Source organism: Panthera onca, chromosome A2, assembly GCF_046562875.1.
Source record: "Panthera onca isolate mPanOnc1 chromosome A2, mPanOnc1 haplotype 2, whole genome shotgun sequence".
Lineage (NCBI taxonomy): Eukaryota > Metazoa > Chordata > Mammalia > Carnivora > Felidae > Panthera > Panthera onca.
In genome coordinates, this window is record NC_138340.1 from 147,721,379 (window position 1) to 147,734,588 (window position 13,210).

Below are 13,210 nucleotides of genomic sequence, written 5' to 3' on the forward strand. Positions count from 1 at the left end.
TGTGCTCTGAGAGCTATCAGTGCTGGAACCCAAGGACAGGCAGGGTCTGATGTGGGACACAGGGAGGCGTCACCGAGTCTATGCAGAGGGAAGTGTTCAGAAAGTCTTCACGGAGGGAAAGACACTAGATGGTCTGAGTTTTAAAGACACAGATGCATTCCTTAGCTGGAGTAACCTGGAGGAAGCAGGAGAGGAGTCACCTCAACCAAGCCAAAGAGGAGAAAAACTGCAGTGTGGTCTGATAAACACAAGTCACGCTCTCTGTTGCCAGAAAGGGAGGTTGGGAGAGACCTGTCCCCTGTCCCCTTTGGCCACACTCTGCCGGCTCTCGCATTCTGTGGCTTCCATCCGGCCTACTGAGATGCAGGTAAGGAAGCGGGATGGCACCAAGCAAGGGATCGCTTGCTTCCCTCCCTCTGCCCCCCACCTCCTCCTCACCTCCTGCCTTCTGCCCTGAAGTTTTATTGCTTTGGTAGCTGTTCTCACTGTTGGTAATAGTTACAGCGTTCCTATGTGTTTGACTCGCCTCTTGAAACTTCAGCGCTTTGAATTACTTCAATCTGGCGAGTACAATACATTTCTATTTGTTGCATCTCCCAGTGGCCGGTACCTCCATACAACAGATGCTGAACTACAGTAAGACCTCATATTCAAGACTGCCGATCGACCAGCAAGTATTACGTTCCTACAAAATGTGCAGCACAGGACTGTCAGATCTCGGGCAGCACTGAGATCTGACAACGTTAAGTGGCACTTGTTTCGTCCTTTGAAATAGGGACTAGGAAATAAGGGGGTGACACGGAACGTTGCAACACACGGTGAAAGTCAGGGTCATCATAGCTGCCCAGGGGAGACCGTGACAGCTGGGGTCAGAGCCCTGCACGGACTCCAGGCTGCTCCGCCCATGGGGTCTGTCCACACCTTCCTGTTTCTGGGCGTCTCATCCAGAAGACGGTCTCGGGGAGTCTAATGTCTGCTACACAGTCGTTTCCCTTGCTTACGCCACTTGTGCTGACAGGCAAATCAAACGGGGGCACCGGGGCACCACACCGAGGCTCCTGCCTAATGAAATATTAGCATATTATTAACATTGGTGGTGGCACTAATCTCTGGTTGATTGCAGCCACTCAGGCTAAATGAGCAGGAGGTTTATTTCAAAGAGAAAAGGTAGGGGAACGTGGAGGAAGCGGGTGGGGAGAAGGTGAGTTACAACTCTGGCCAGGAATCGAGCAATCATCTTTTTGTTTACTCAGGGACGATGAACTCTAAGTCATGATGCAGATCTCATAATTCCCAGACGAACTGCTTCTTGCCTGGGCAGTGAGCAGGGTCAGGGGGCACATGTCCTTGGGTGAGAGAACTCGAGCCGGGTACTGCGGACGACCGCCCTGGGGTTCCTTGTGATGACACCAGAGTACTGGGAGGAGCTGGTGTGAAGGGAAGGTTGGCCCCACGCCAAGGGCATTATGGCATCCTTGGAGGGCGGCAGGGGGCGGGGTGCTCACCCCAGCCAAAGTATGGGCTGAAGACGAATGATTTAGATACCATTTCAGGTGGTCTGCTGGTAAGGGGCTACGAGGGCATGTAGGGGTGTTTGAGTGTTTTGGAAATACCAGCCCTCCACAGCCAGGCCCAAGAGCTGGGCTGGGCAGAGCATTCTTTGTGTTGTGGAGTCTGCTAACATTCGGATGAGGTGGGGAGTAGGAAGACTGACTGGCAGGGAGAAGCAGACTGGGTAAGTCAGGGACATGGCCCACGGAACGGCTTTGCAGAGCCGCGCTAAGAGGATGGGCAGAACTCAAAGCACTCTTACCCAGACCAGGCTGGCAGGCCTTCAGCAGGGAAGAGCCTTCACCCCGTGCCCCTGAGGAATCCGGAGTCTAACCGTCTTATTTCAGAAAGGGTGCAGGAACTCGGCAGTGCAAGATCTCTCACCCAGAATTAATGGGGGCGTAAACCCAACTCTTTAGTGCTATGGTCCAAACCTCTGTTCCTGCCCGCATTTCCAGTTTCAGCAGAGATCGCACTACTCTTCAGGCGAAAGAGAGGAGAAGCCAGAGCAGATGACGTTAAGTGAGGTTTTAGTGCCACTTCTGACTCCTGCCGTGATCCATGTTTTGTCTGGGGCTCCAGGCTGGCTGCCGGGGTGCCTGGCCGAGCCCTAGAGCCGGGCCCGTCCTGGCTGTCGGCCGCAGGTGCTGGGCAGCAGGCTTGTGCTGCCTTGGAAGAATGTTCTGGGGAAGAACAACCTGGGACAGGGACTGTCGAAAAGCTCCAGGGAGGCAATTCTGGAACTGATGGGACCAAATACAAGCCGGCCTGGCCTGAGACAGAGCCCTCAGATAGAGACCACCTTGGTCCTACATCTTCATCAATATTTATCGAGCCACGGCTTTGTGCGAGGTTCCACACCAAGTGCTGAATACTGATGTCTGACCTTGCAGCCGCAAATGGAAACACAGAGTATACACCCACGAAGGGAAAGGAGGGCCTCTGTTCAAGGACACAGGAACCACAGTGGAGACATCTAGGGTGTCAGGGCTCAGAGAGTCCTGCTTCCTCAAAGCAGGACAAAGCAGGTATGGGAAGGTCTCTTCCCCAAGGGGAGTTGGGAAGACGAGTCTGGCAGAAGGGAAGACCCTTGCTTCTCGAATAGAACGGAAACACACCTTTTGTTCGCCTAGACGACTCTCAGGTCACAACCGTGCTTGAGGTGCTGCCTCTAGAATTGGTTGCACGCGTGCATCTTCGGCCTCCCTGTCCCAACAGCCACCTGCCTGTCTCTTACCCACGCCTGTCAGCCCACCGAGGGCGGTGGCCGTGCCTGACCGTGTGTGCACACACCAGGCACAGTGTCGGGCATACTCTGGGTGTGACAGGGGTCTGGTGGCAACATTTGGCGTGTTAAGTTTTCGCTCACTTACTTGGTTCAATAAGTGTCTGCAACCTGCCCGACTGATGGATAGGAAACAAGGATGCTTTGGGTGGAGGGAAGTGAGAGAGGAAGCCAGCGCGGACGCAGTAGGAGAGGGCAGGGAGGCCCAGACGCAGGGCCTGCTCCGGGTCCCTGCGGAGGAAGCGGGGGCGGCGGCCTCCCTCACCAGTTGCTCTTCCAGGTGTGGCGGACGTGCGGGTCGTGGATGCCGTGTTTGTCGGCCTGTTCGTCCAGGAAGTCGAACATGTACTTGATGGCCAGGGGCAGGGCCGAGCCCCGGTGCGCCGTGCTGAAGATGGTCTCGAACAGGTCGTCCACAAACTTCTGCAGCGTGCCCTGCGGAGGGGGACTGGTTCAGAACACAGCTCCACCCAGGGAGCTCTCAGGACAGGGTCTCGGATCTGCCCGGCAGACCAGGAGAGGGGCAGGGAGGGTAGGGTGCCTGGCCTGCTGGGGAGGGGGAGAGCGGGGAGGCCGGGCAAGTGCCTGCATCAAGTCTCCCACCGTCTTCACCTTCCTCCAACAGCTTTAAATTTCCCGTGCACGTGGAAAATAGACATAATGCTGATGACTGGACCTAAGCGAGCCTTCCTCTGCCAACAGCATGGGTTGGTTTAACACCCTTTGGTGGTGTTATTTTAGCACTTTTCACAAATGCTAACGAACAACTCACTCGGTCGGAGCAGTCAAACACAATCTGCTGGTTTTGTTTGGGCATCATTCACGCTGGCTGACGAGCAGTTACACAGTCAGCTCTGCAGAGCTCAGAGCGGAGGCCAGCCTCACAAGCGAAGGGCTGAGCGCAGGCACACAATGTTCCCAGAACCGGGATCAGAAATGGTGCCTGGAAGGGCGCCTGGGTGGCTCGGTCGGTTGAGGGTCCGACTTCGGCTCAGGTCACGATCTCACGGTCCGTGAGTTCGAGCCCCGCGTCGGGCTCTGGGCTGACTGCTCGGAGCCTGGAGCCTGCTTCGGATTCTGTGTCTCCCTCTCTCTCTGCCCCTCCCCCGCTCATGCTCTGTCTCTCTCTGTCTCAAAAATAAATAAAAACATTAAAAAAAAGAAGAAATGGTGCCTGGAAAGTCACTGATGGAGCCCCACTTTGCCTCACTAGGGGTTGTATGTGACACCCTTGAGAAGGAGGCATTCTCTCACAGGCATGACAGAAGAACACGAACAGATGTGGCTAGTGTCTCCATATTTGGGAACGGGGCACAGAGCAGGATGGAAGCAGTGCTTTGGGCTGCACACCGATGCACGCGTGGGGCTCGCCTGAAGCGCGAGGTTGAGGATTCTGAGTTTCGGTGCTGGGAAAGAGCACTGGGGCTGAGCGGATAACGGGTGGGGCGAGCACAGATGCTAGGCATCCGCCAGCTTGGCATTTCTGTGGGCTGACGACGTTCCTTCCCACACCCCACACGTGCCCCGAAGCCCGTCTGAAGCCCCCATACCTTCGTGGCCAGCAGACGCGTCAGATAGATTTCAGACACCATCTTGCTCCCCCGGTCGCCCTCCTTCTGGTCCCCGTGCTCGTGGTTCTTCACCAGATGCCACATCTTGACTCCGCTCTCCAGGTCGGGGGTGATCATGGGTGTGCGCGAGCGGAGGCTGTCAGGACTGCCGGTGTATCGGATCATGTTTTCTGCCAAGGCAATGACCCCGCGTGTGTGAGGCCCTTCCGTGACCCATCACACGCCCCCCATTCCGGCCGTGGCCAATACCGTCTGATCCTGCCTGCAATCTGCGGGTGCTGCTGGCTGCCTGCCTTGCGTCGGTCCATTCCCTGCGAGTGGGATGCTTTTCCCGCCACGTCCGGGAAGCCCTCCGCGGCTACTTGACCCGCTGAGATTCCTCCCCCTCCTGTACCTGCATCTCTCCAGCCCTTAATTCTTCAATTTGTAAGACTATCAGCCTGTCCGTCGTTACACTTTTCCTGGTAAGGGTTCTGAGGTGATGTCTCAGGACGTGTGCTGTGTTTCCCTTAATGCCGTGGAGCAGCCGAGTGATCACCTTGTCACCTGCTTACCTGCATCCTCCCGTCTGGCCTGGGCCAGATCTTCCCACTGGCTTGCTGTGGGCTGTGGCGAAATGGGTGTGGAGCAGAAAAGGTCCTACTGTGTGCGGGCACCACTGTATGTTTACTACTGACTTTTCACAGTGATCCTGGGGAATTGGTCATTTTTTTCCTCTCCAGTTTTGCTGGTAAGAGAACCAGGTCTTACGGCGGTCAGGCAGCTGGCCCCAAAGCACACAGGTGGAGGCAGAACAGGGCTGCACCGGGGGACCCCGGCCCGGACCCAGCATCCTCTCCCCACCCCACACCCCGGAGCTGGAGCCCTGGGTCTGCACCTTCCCTCAGCCGCTTCATAACCGTGTGACCTTTACGTGTTGTGTAGCTTCTGAGCATCTGAGTTATAATTTGCTAATCTGCATAATAGGGGGAAATAATAATTATTTAATTCGCTGATTGTCACGAACATGACGTGCGATAATGAAGACCACAAAAAATGAAAGCACCGCGTCGTAGACTGTGGGGTGCTCGTGAAGGTTAGATTTTCTTCTTGTTTTCAAGGCTGAAGGTCCTGTTCCTGAGCCAGAGTTCCAGAACGAGGAGACTCCTCCCCATTTGGGCTCTCCCCAGCCGTGGTCAGCCTGCCCGCCTCCCTCTCCCCCTCCCTGTGCGGGGGTCCAGTGTTGTTCAGCGGTGCTGTTAATGTGACGATCCTCACAACAAGCTCGGGCATCCTCTCCTCCCCAGGACGATTGGCAGAACTCACCATATTTACTTGCCGAGGTCCTGGAGACTGTGGAGTTGTTCACGGCATTGTAGGCTGTCACCTGCTTGGACACTAAAGCCACCACAGAACCATCTGGCACCTACAAGGAAAAGGCTTACAAGAGACTGGGCACAGAAACTCTGCCCCCTGAGGAAATAAGGACAACAGGAATTTACTTGGATCTCGGGGGCAATCAGTGCCTCACCAAGAACAGGGGGGCTTTGGAGGTGGTCAGCTTTCTTCGGTGAAACAAGACAGACCTGAACGCTGAATAGCATCCTATGCCGTGGCTAACTCTTAGAGCAACTCTGGCAAGAGCGTCTCACCAGCACCCTCCATCCCGATGCTTCCCTGGGAGAGCACCCGGCCTTACGCCCCAGGGATCATCCAAGAAAGGCCTTTTCTTGCAGACTTGCCCATACCCCGCCGGAAGCACGCCCTGCCAGAAGTGCGCATATTGGCATCCCATTTCCAAAGAGGTCAAGGTTTCCTGGCTGACGGACACCAAGTTTCCCTGGGTCGCTAAGGGATCAGAAGTGCCGGTGGAGAGGTGGCTGCAGGGCTTGGTGTCCGGCCTCAGGGTGACCCTCTCCTTCAAGGACTGAGACTCTGAGGGAACGGCAGGTTACCAGCCCCATCCCTCCTGTGCAGTCACCCCACCTGGTAATGAGCCAGCGTGTTCAGTCTCTTCCAGTCATTCTCAATCTTGGTGGTGATGTCTTCATCCTGTAGGATCATCCTCGCCCCGCTTCCTTGTCGCCACTCTGTAGGGAGAGCAGATGCATCTCAGAGAGGCCCTCGGGCCCCTGTGCTCCCAAGGACAGCTCCCTGCGGTGCTCCCAAGGACCCCTGTGCAGGCAGCTACAATGCATGATCTCCAGGGTGCATCCGTGGACCAACAGGTGTTAGGAGACACTCCCTGAAGAGGGGTGCAGAAGCTCTCAGTGCAGAGGTGCCCTGGGTTCCAGCCCCGGTTCTCATCCCAACGCACTGTGTGCCACAAGTGGGATAACATCCCCTGTCCTCCCCTGCTCACCTGTCCGCTGCGAGCGGCCACATCCATGAGCAGTGCTTATAAAAACTGGCTGAGTGAATGAGGCAGGTCAAAGCATTTAAGAACGCTAAGTAAATGCCAGGCGGCATCATCACCGCCACAGGCTCATTTGCTCGATTGCAAGGTCTCAGAGCTAAGGAGAGGCTGCAGGTTCAGTCTCTGTGCACCCTGGTCCTGTTGCAGGGCCGTGTCCTGCACCTGAAAGCTGGGAGGTAGGTCGCACCCTTGGCAGGGAGTCCGGGTAAATGCACGTGGAGGGATCAGCAAAACCCATTCTCGTGCCCGGGACCAGCCCCATCCCCACGGACTTAATGTGAATAGCTGTGTCTCGGTGATCTATCCAACACCTCATTATTTGATGCTTTAGGTATATACTTCTATCCATACGTTCTCCTCGGGGGCCCAGACACCACCGACACACAGGCTCTCTGATGGCTCCCGCACGGGGAAGCAGGGGACTGTTTCCCATCAACCAAACTGCCATCACCACCCATGGTACAAATCACATGCAGACGAAGAAGTGCACATTCCAGTCTTGAGATGTGTGCGCACGGAGACCCAGGTGCACGTCAGCTCTCGTGTGCAGGGGCACGTGCACACCCACACACGCACGTATGTTCACATACACACACCAGAGAGGAAAAAACGGCCTTTTAAATTCAAATGCAACATGTGTTCCAGCCAGGAAGCCACGAATCTGGCTTCCAGGCAATCACGACCCCCGCTCAACGCCGCACAGACGCCAGTACTTCTGAAACGTGCAAGAGCCCTGGGATTCACGGAGCACAGTCGGGGGCTGGAGTCACCTGACATCCCTGCCTGACCCCGCTGTGGATTCTCCTATGGCTTACAGAGACCCGATTCAGACCCCACCCCCAGCCCCGCTGTCCCCTCCGGTCAAGGCTGAGCTGTGGGCCCATGACTGGCCACATCTGCGGTGCAGAGGGCACCGATTCCTCCCTGCCTTGTGCACTTGGCATGACCAGTGCTGTGGATGAAAGACAGGCCCAGAAAGAGAGCTGCCTGCCCTGAGGGGCAGCAGAGATGCTCATAATACCCCAGTCCCTGCTCGAGGTCGTGGGCTTGTCTGCTGCCTGGTTTAAAGCTTCATGTAGCATCAGGCCGCCCGAGGAATAAGAGCATGAGGCTAATGGTGCCTGTTCACTGGAGTGAAGGTCCCTGGGCACTGCCTATCACTTAGTGCCGTTGAAGGCATGGCTGGAGTTGAGCGCAAGGATTAGAGCCTCGGGGCAGGTAGGGTAATAGACTAAAGGGAAATGCCCCACTGAGGCACCTCGAGAGCAGTGTGTTGTTGGTTGTGTTTTTTTGTTTTTGTTTTTGTTTTTCATTTTATGTGGGTATGTGCGGATGCACGCATTTTTGAGTGGTGGGGAACACGAAGTAGGATATCTGGCATCTGGTCAGCCAGTTGATACAGCCTGGGGCTAAGAAATATGGCAGTTGGCATGCTCTACCCCAGTCCCAAAAGACAAAGCCTCCTGGGTCTCTCCTGCTTGCCTGGTGAATAGCACCAGGGCCATTAAGTCAGAGGCTGCCTGGCGGGAACAGTACAGAGACAGCTTGGGGGCACGGAAGACAGTGTTCTACATTCTCCCACACAGGGATTGGGGGAGAAGGAGGGGAGGACTCTGGATATTAGGTCCACTGGCTGGGATATTAGGTCCACTGGCTTCTCCTAAGGGAGAAGAAGGTCTCCTCCACTGAAGTGGCTGTGGGCTTGCCAGGACTAGATGGGGACCAGCTTTCCGGTTTAGCAGCTACACTGGCATTGTTTGCTGATGGAGCTGTAGCACATCTCAGTAGGATCTGAACAAGCCACACAGCCTGATGGACTAAGCCATGAGAGCTGGTGACTGATTCTGGAGCCCAATGGAACGCTTCCCGGTTGCACAACTCCCCTTGAAATTGTGCAGTGCGCAGCCTGTGCAGCTGTACTCAGCAGCCTTGTTTCTGAGTCATGTCCAATAATTATGTAAGCAAATGAAAATCAGTCTGTATCTGTGTCCCCAACTGAAAAAAAAGTAGGGCAGAGTATGGCTATGCTTCCCCCAGGGCAGTCAAGGAATGATGGCTTGTCCTTGGGAGTACAAAAATTTGATGTTGCTAAATGTCTACCAGCAGTGCTGGCCCAGCACCAGGGACACAGTACGTACTTGATGAGTATTTATTAAAAGAGTAATGAATAAGTGAATGAATGAAGGAAGGAAGGAGAAGAATGAGCGAGTGAGTGATGATGGCCTATTTTCTAGGCAGTACGAAAGAATTTTCTGCCTCTGTGTTGGTGCTCACAGTGGGCAGTGAGTTGCAGTTAAAGGGGAACTGTGAACTACTCTCTTAGCAACCTGGGTCAAAGGTTGATCTGAACTCTTCAGAAACACAGCCAGGCATAGCCAGTACCAGAAGGAAAGTTGTCTCAAATTATTGTCACTCATTCTTCCAGTGTTATGACCAGGAAATTAGAGAAACAGGTTGGGAAGACAGATGAAGTCCTTATCCGCAGGCCACTGCTCCTTCTGATAACCAGCGGAGTTCTCTTCCACGGGCACTAACTGGGCTCCTTCTCTGGGCAGGACGCTGGACTAGGTCATCTGGATACAGTGACATGAGAGGAGCCCTCGTGCGTGCCCTGCGTGTTCTCTAGACGTGGGAGGTCTACGAACCCGAGAAGGCAGAGGCCCTCAGGCCCCAGCAGCTTCCTTTCCATAAAGCCACGTCTTTTCGCAGTTATCTCAAAAAGTTATGAATATTCCCCCAAGTGCCAACATGAGGTTGGTGAGCTGGAATCAAGGGGAGCACTTCGCCCTGCTTTTTAGATCTCTTGAACCTGTTTCTTCTCGTTACCTCTTACACCGAAAAACCAGGGGAGGTGGGCCACCTGAGTGGCTCAATCGGTTAAAGCGTCCAACTCAGGTTGTGATCTCACGGTTTGTGAGTTCGAACCCCGCATCGGGCTCTGGGCTGTCAGAGCTTGGGATTCTGTCTCCTCGCTCTCTGCCCCTCCCCCACTCACTCTCTATTTCTCTCTCAAAGATAAATAAAAATAAACTTAAAAAAAAAAAGAGAGAAAACTTGGATTTGCTTTCCATCCCGCTGAAATAGAAGGAAGGTAAAACAGTGAACTTCTCTGTCCCGCCCCCAAATCAGTCCTAATGGATGGAAACCCAGGGAGGAGGGAGCCTGGTTTTGGCAACGCCAGCCCTGGGCTACAAGAAAGAACCAGGCCATGGGGAGCCGGCCAAGCTGACCCCCAGCGGAGGTGGGGGCTCGGTGTGCAGCAGGAAGGCAGGGGATTGCCCGGTGCCGAGTAATTTAACCTGGGCTAACCTGGGAACTCATTCCTAAAACTCACTCTTCTTGGCCGGAGTCCTTAGTTTTACCTGCTGGCCTGAACACATTTCTGCTTCTGTGTTACACTTTCCTTCCTTTCCTGAAATCCCTCATCCACATCAGCCATGGTCTCTCTTTTCTTCCCAGACTCATCACGGAAAGTCTCCAGGAAATCAGGAGAGCAGACATGGGCTCGGCTTTCTGGAGTCCTCTTGCATAGCTTCGTGACCTTGTCTCAACAGAGGCAGGAGCTGGAGCTCTACGGAGTCATGCCAGAACCAGGAAGGGACAAGGTCAAAGGCCAAAGCAGCTGGCTTCTCCCCATCTCAGAGTGTCCACCCTTCGCAGGCCATAGCTGGCTTCCGGAAATACCCTCCTTGCCCAGCAGTGAGGAACCCAAGGGCCGGATGCACTGGTTAAGGGTAAGGCAGGCCTGCCACCTTCAGATCTGAAGGACAGCGGCCTCGTGCCCTTGGCAGCGTGTGGCTGGCTAGGTCATCCTCAGGAAGCCCCTGAGCGAGGACATATCTCATTTTGCGCCCTGTGTATTGTTGTATATTCGACACACGCTCAGTGTTAATGACGGTAATGCAAATCAATAGAACCAGGCCTCTCAATCCCAAGTCCAGCACTCTCTTCACCAGATAGGCTCCTTCTGTCTTGCCTATAAAAACGGTGCTAAAAATATCTCTCTTTTGTGTCCACACCTTGCTATGTATGTACGAGGTGGCCCTGTTAGAATAGCTGAGGGGTGATGGGACAGCTGGGCTGATGGCCCGTATCCTCCGGGTGAGGGTGTAGCCTCCACACAGCTTTGCCTGCCCTTGGGGCACAGGGAGGGACCAGAAAACACCTCCAGACACCAAATGATAGGAGACACTGAGCTCAGGGATGGCCCCAGAGAATCTTGAGACAGGGCACGCTCTGGACCAGCACATCTGGGAAGACGCATCTCCTGCGGCCCCCGTGCTGAAAATCCAGATCCAGGAAACCTCAGAGCCCCATTCACACTCACCCACTCCAGCACCGTCTGCTCAGTGCCCACAGTGTGCCAGGCCCTGTGCTAGCACAACGTGACGCTTCATCAGACTGAAGCCCTGGCTCCTGAAGGGCTCTCTAGGGGAAGGCCGTGGGGAAGCAGGATGAATCGGGGGCCCTGGGATCGGCGGGGGGGTAGGGGGGAGAATGAGCAGCGTCTGGGGTGGGGGGTGGGTCCAGGGATGGCTGTTGGGCTGAGGGCTGGGCGGCCAGGAGGACGGGTGCTCTGGTCCGAAGATGCCAGTTATGTGATGCTTCTGGGGACCCGTAGATGTGTGTCAGTGTGGGAGGCAGTGGAAAGGAGGGGCTGGGAGGCTGGAGAGCCATGTGCAAGGCAGAAGTGGGGTAAGAAAGATCTGGCAAGCCAGGCTAAGGCATCTGGGGGTGAGCTCCAGGGCAGGGAGACGGGGTGGATGAGAAGGGGGGAGCTCTTGAAGGACACGGAGGTAGGAAGCCCCACCAAGAATGGCTGCCCTTGGCCAAGGCGGATGGTGAGGGCCCGAGCTAAGCAGTAGGGACTGGGGTACAGACGTAGGGGGTGTTCAGGAGATAGACCACACAGTGCTTGGAAATTCTCAGGGAAGAGGAGATGGGAGCACCACGGCATGTCCCCCAAGTTTTGAGAAGGTGGCTGAGGGAATAGCTGGAAGCTGGGGCATAGACGAGGGAGGGATTCGGGTGCAGGAAATCCCTGGAAGGAGGCAGTGGCCCCAAGCACACCACTGGCCTGGCTCCTGGAGGTTCCCCTGCCTCCCAGCAGGTGCTATGTTGAGGGACACACCCTACGTAGAGCACAAACCTGCACAAGCTCTTTCCCTTGTGTGTGTGTGTGCACGTGTGTGCACGGGCACACATACACATGCGTGCACACACTCATAGATGTATGCACACACACATTCATGCATGCACTTCATTTTACCTTAGGGTGGGGCCTCAAGGCTTGCAACCCCCCCCCCTTTCCATTCTTCCTATCAGCACCTCTCCTCAGATCTATCAGAGAAGCTTTGAGAAAGGCTGACCTAGATGGGCAGGGGAAGAGGCAGACTCATCAGAACTGGCTGAGCCAGCCCTCCTGATCCACAGGGGACCTTCCCGGTGGATGCCTGAGCTGCCACCCCAGGCCACCTTGTCTCACCTTGGGGGCACGGGGAGCAGGCTCTCACCAGGAGCACAGCCAACCTGCACAGTGCCTGCTCTGCCCCCAAAGACAGGACCCTGAGCAGAGGGCTGGAGGAGACATGGGTTCTGCTGCACACCTGTTGACCGGTGAACCCCAAGGAGACACCTGGCAGGGGACCCTGGGACCCTCAACTCCCAGCAACTCAGCAGGGTAGGGAACGTGAGTCAAAGCAGAACGGGGAGGGGCCATGACAGGATCAGAGTGTCACTGCAAACAAGGTTGGGAAATTGACCCAGGAACGGGAGGGGGTACTGTCTAACTATGTTTTGTTTAAAAAAAGAAAAAAAGGAAGTATTTTATTTATTGTGAGAGCAAGTTCTAAATATAAAATAACCGAACTACAACAAGAGGTGCTTAAAAGAAGAAATTCCCAGGGCGCCTGGGTGGCTCAGTCGGTTGAGCACCCCACTCTTGATTTCAACTCAGATCCTGATCTCACGGTTCGTGAGATCGGGTCTCGTTTTGGGCTCTGCGCTGATAGCATGGAGGCTGCTTGGGATTCTCTCTCTCCCTTTCTCTCTGCCCCTACCCTGCTTGCATGCGCGTGCTCTCTCTCTGTCTCAAAATAAATAAACAAACATTAAAAAAAAAAAAATAAGAAGTAGACGAAATTCTCAGGTAGAACTTGCCGTCTGCATTTAAGGTACTAGGTCTCTGTAAACTGTAAAGTGCCCTGCACTGGCGAGTTGTTGCTATCTGGGAGAAGTCTGGAGAGCTGAAGGCAGAAGGAGGCTGTGCTCTGCTACTCAGTCTAGGATACAGGAGCTAGGGCTTAATGGACATTCTTGAGTATGGGACACAGAGGCTATGGTGGCCGTCCAGCGGGGCTGTGGTGTGCAAGGTCAGAGAAGAGTGGAGAAGGCAGGTGGTGGGCACTG

At 55.0% G+C, this 13,210-nt stretch overlaps 1 protein-coding gene across 2 annotated transcripts in view; it reads right to left on the reverse strand.

Annotated features, from left to right (window-relative positions):
- Positions 1 to 13,210, reverse strand: part of PLXNA4 (plexin A4) — a 440,460-nt gene that overhangs the window by 12,697 nt on the left and 414,553 nt on the right. For both annotated transcript variants that reach the window (XM_060633177.3, XM_060633176.3), the window contains exons 26-29: positions 6,373 to 6,476; positions 5,713 to 5,812; positions 4,387 to 4,577; positions 3,102 to 3,271 (exon numbers count right to left, since the gene is read on the reverse strand). In XM_060633177.3, coding sequence (XP_060489160.2) covers positions 3,102 to 3,271; positions 4,387 to 4,577; positions 5,713 to 5,812; positions 6,373 to 6,476 — 565 coding nt within the window. The remainder of the gene's footprint in view (positions 1 to 3,101; positions 3,272 to 4,386; positions 4,578 to 5,712; positions 5,813 to 6,372; positions 6,477 to 13,210) is intronic.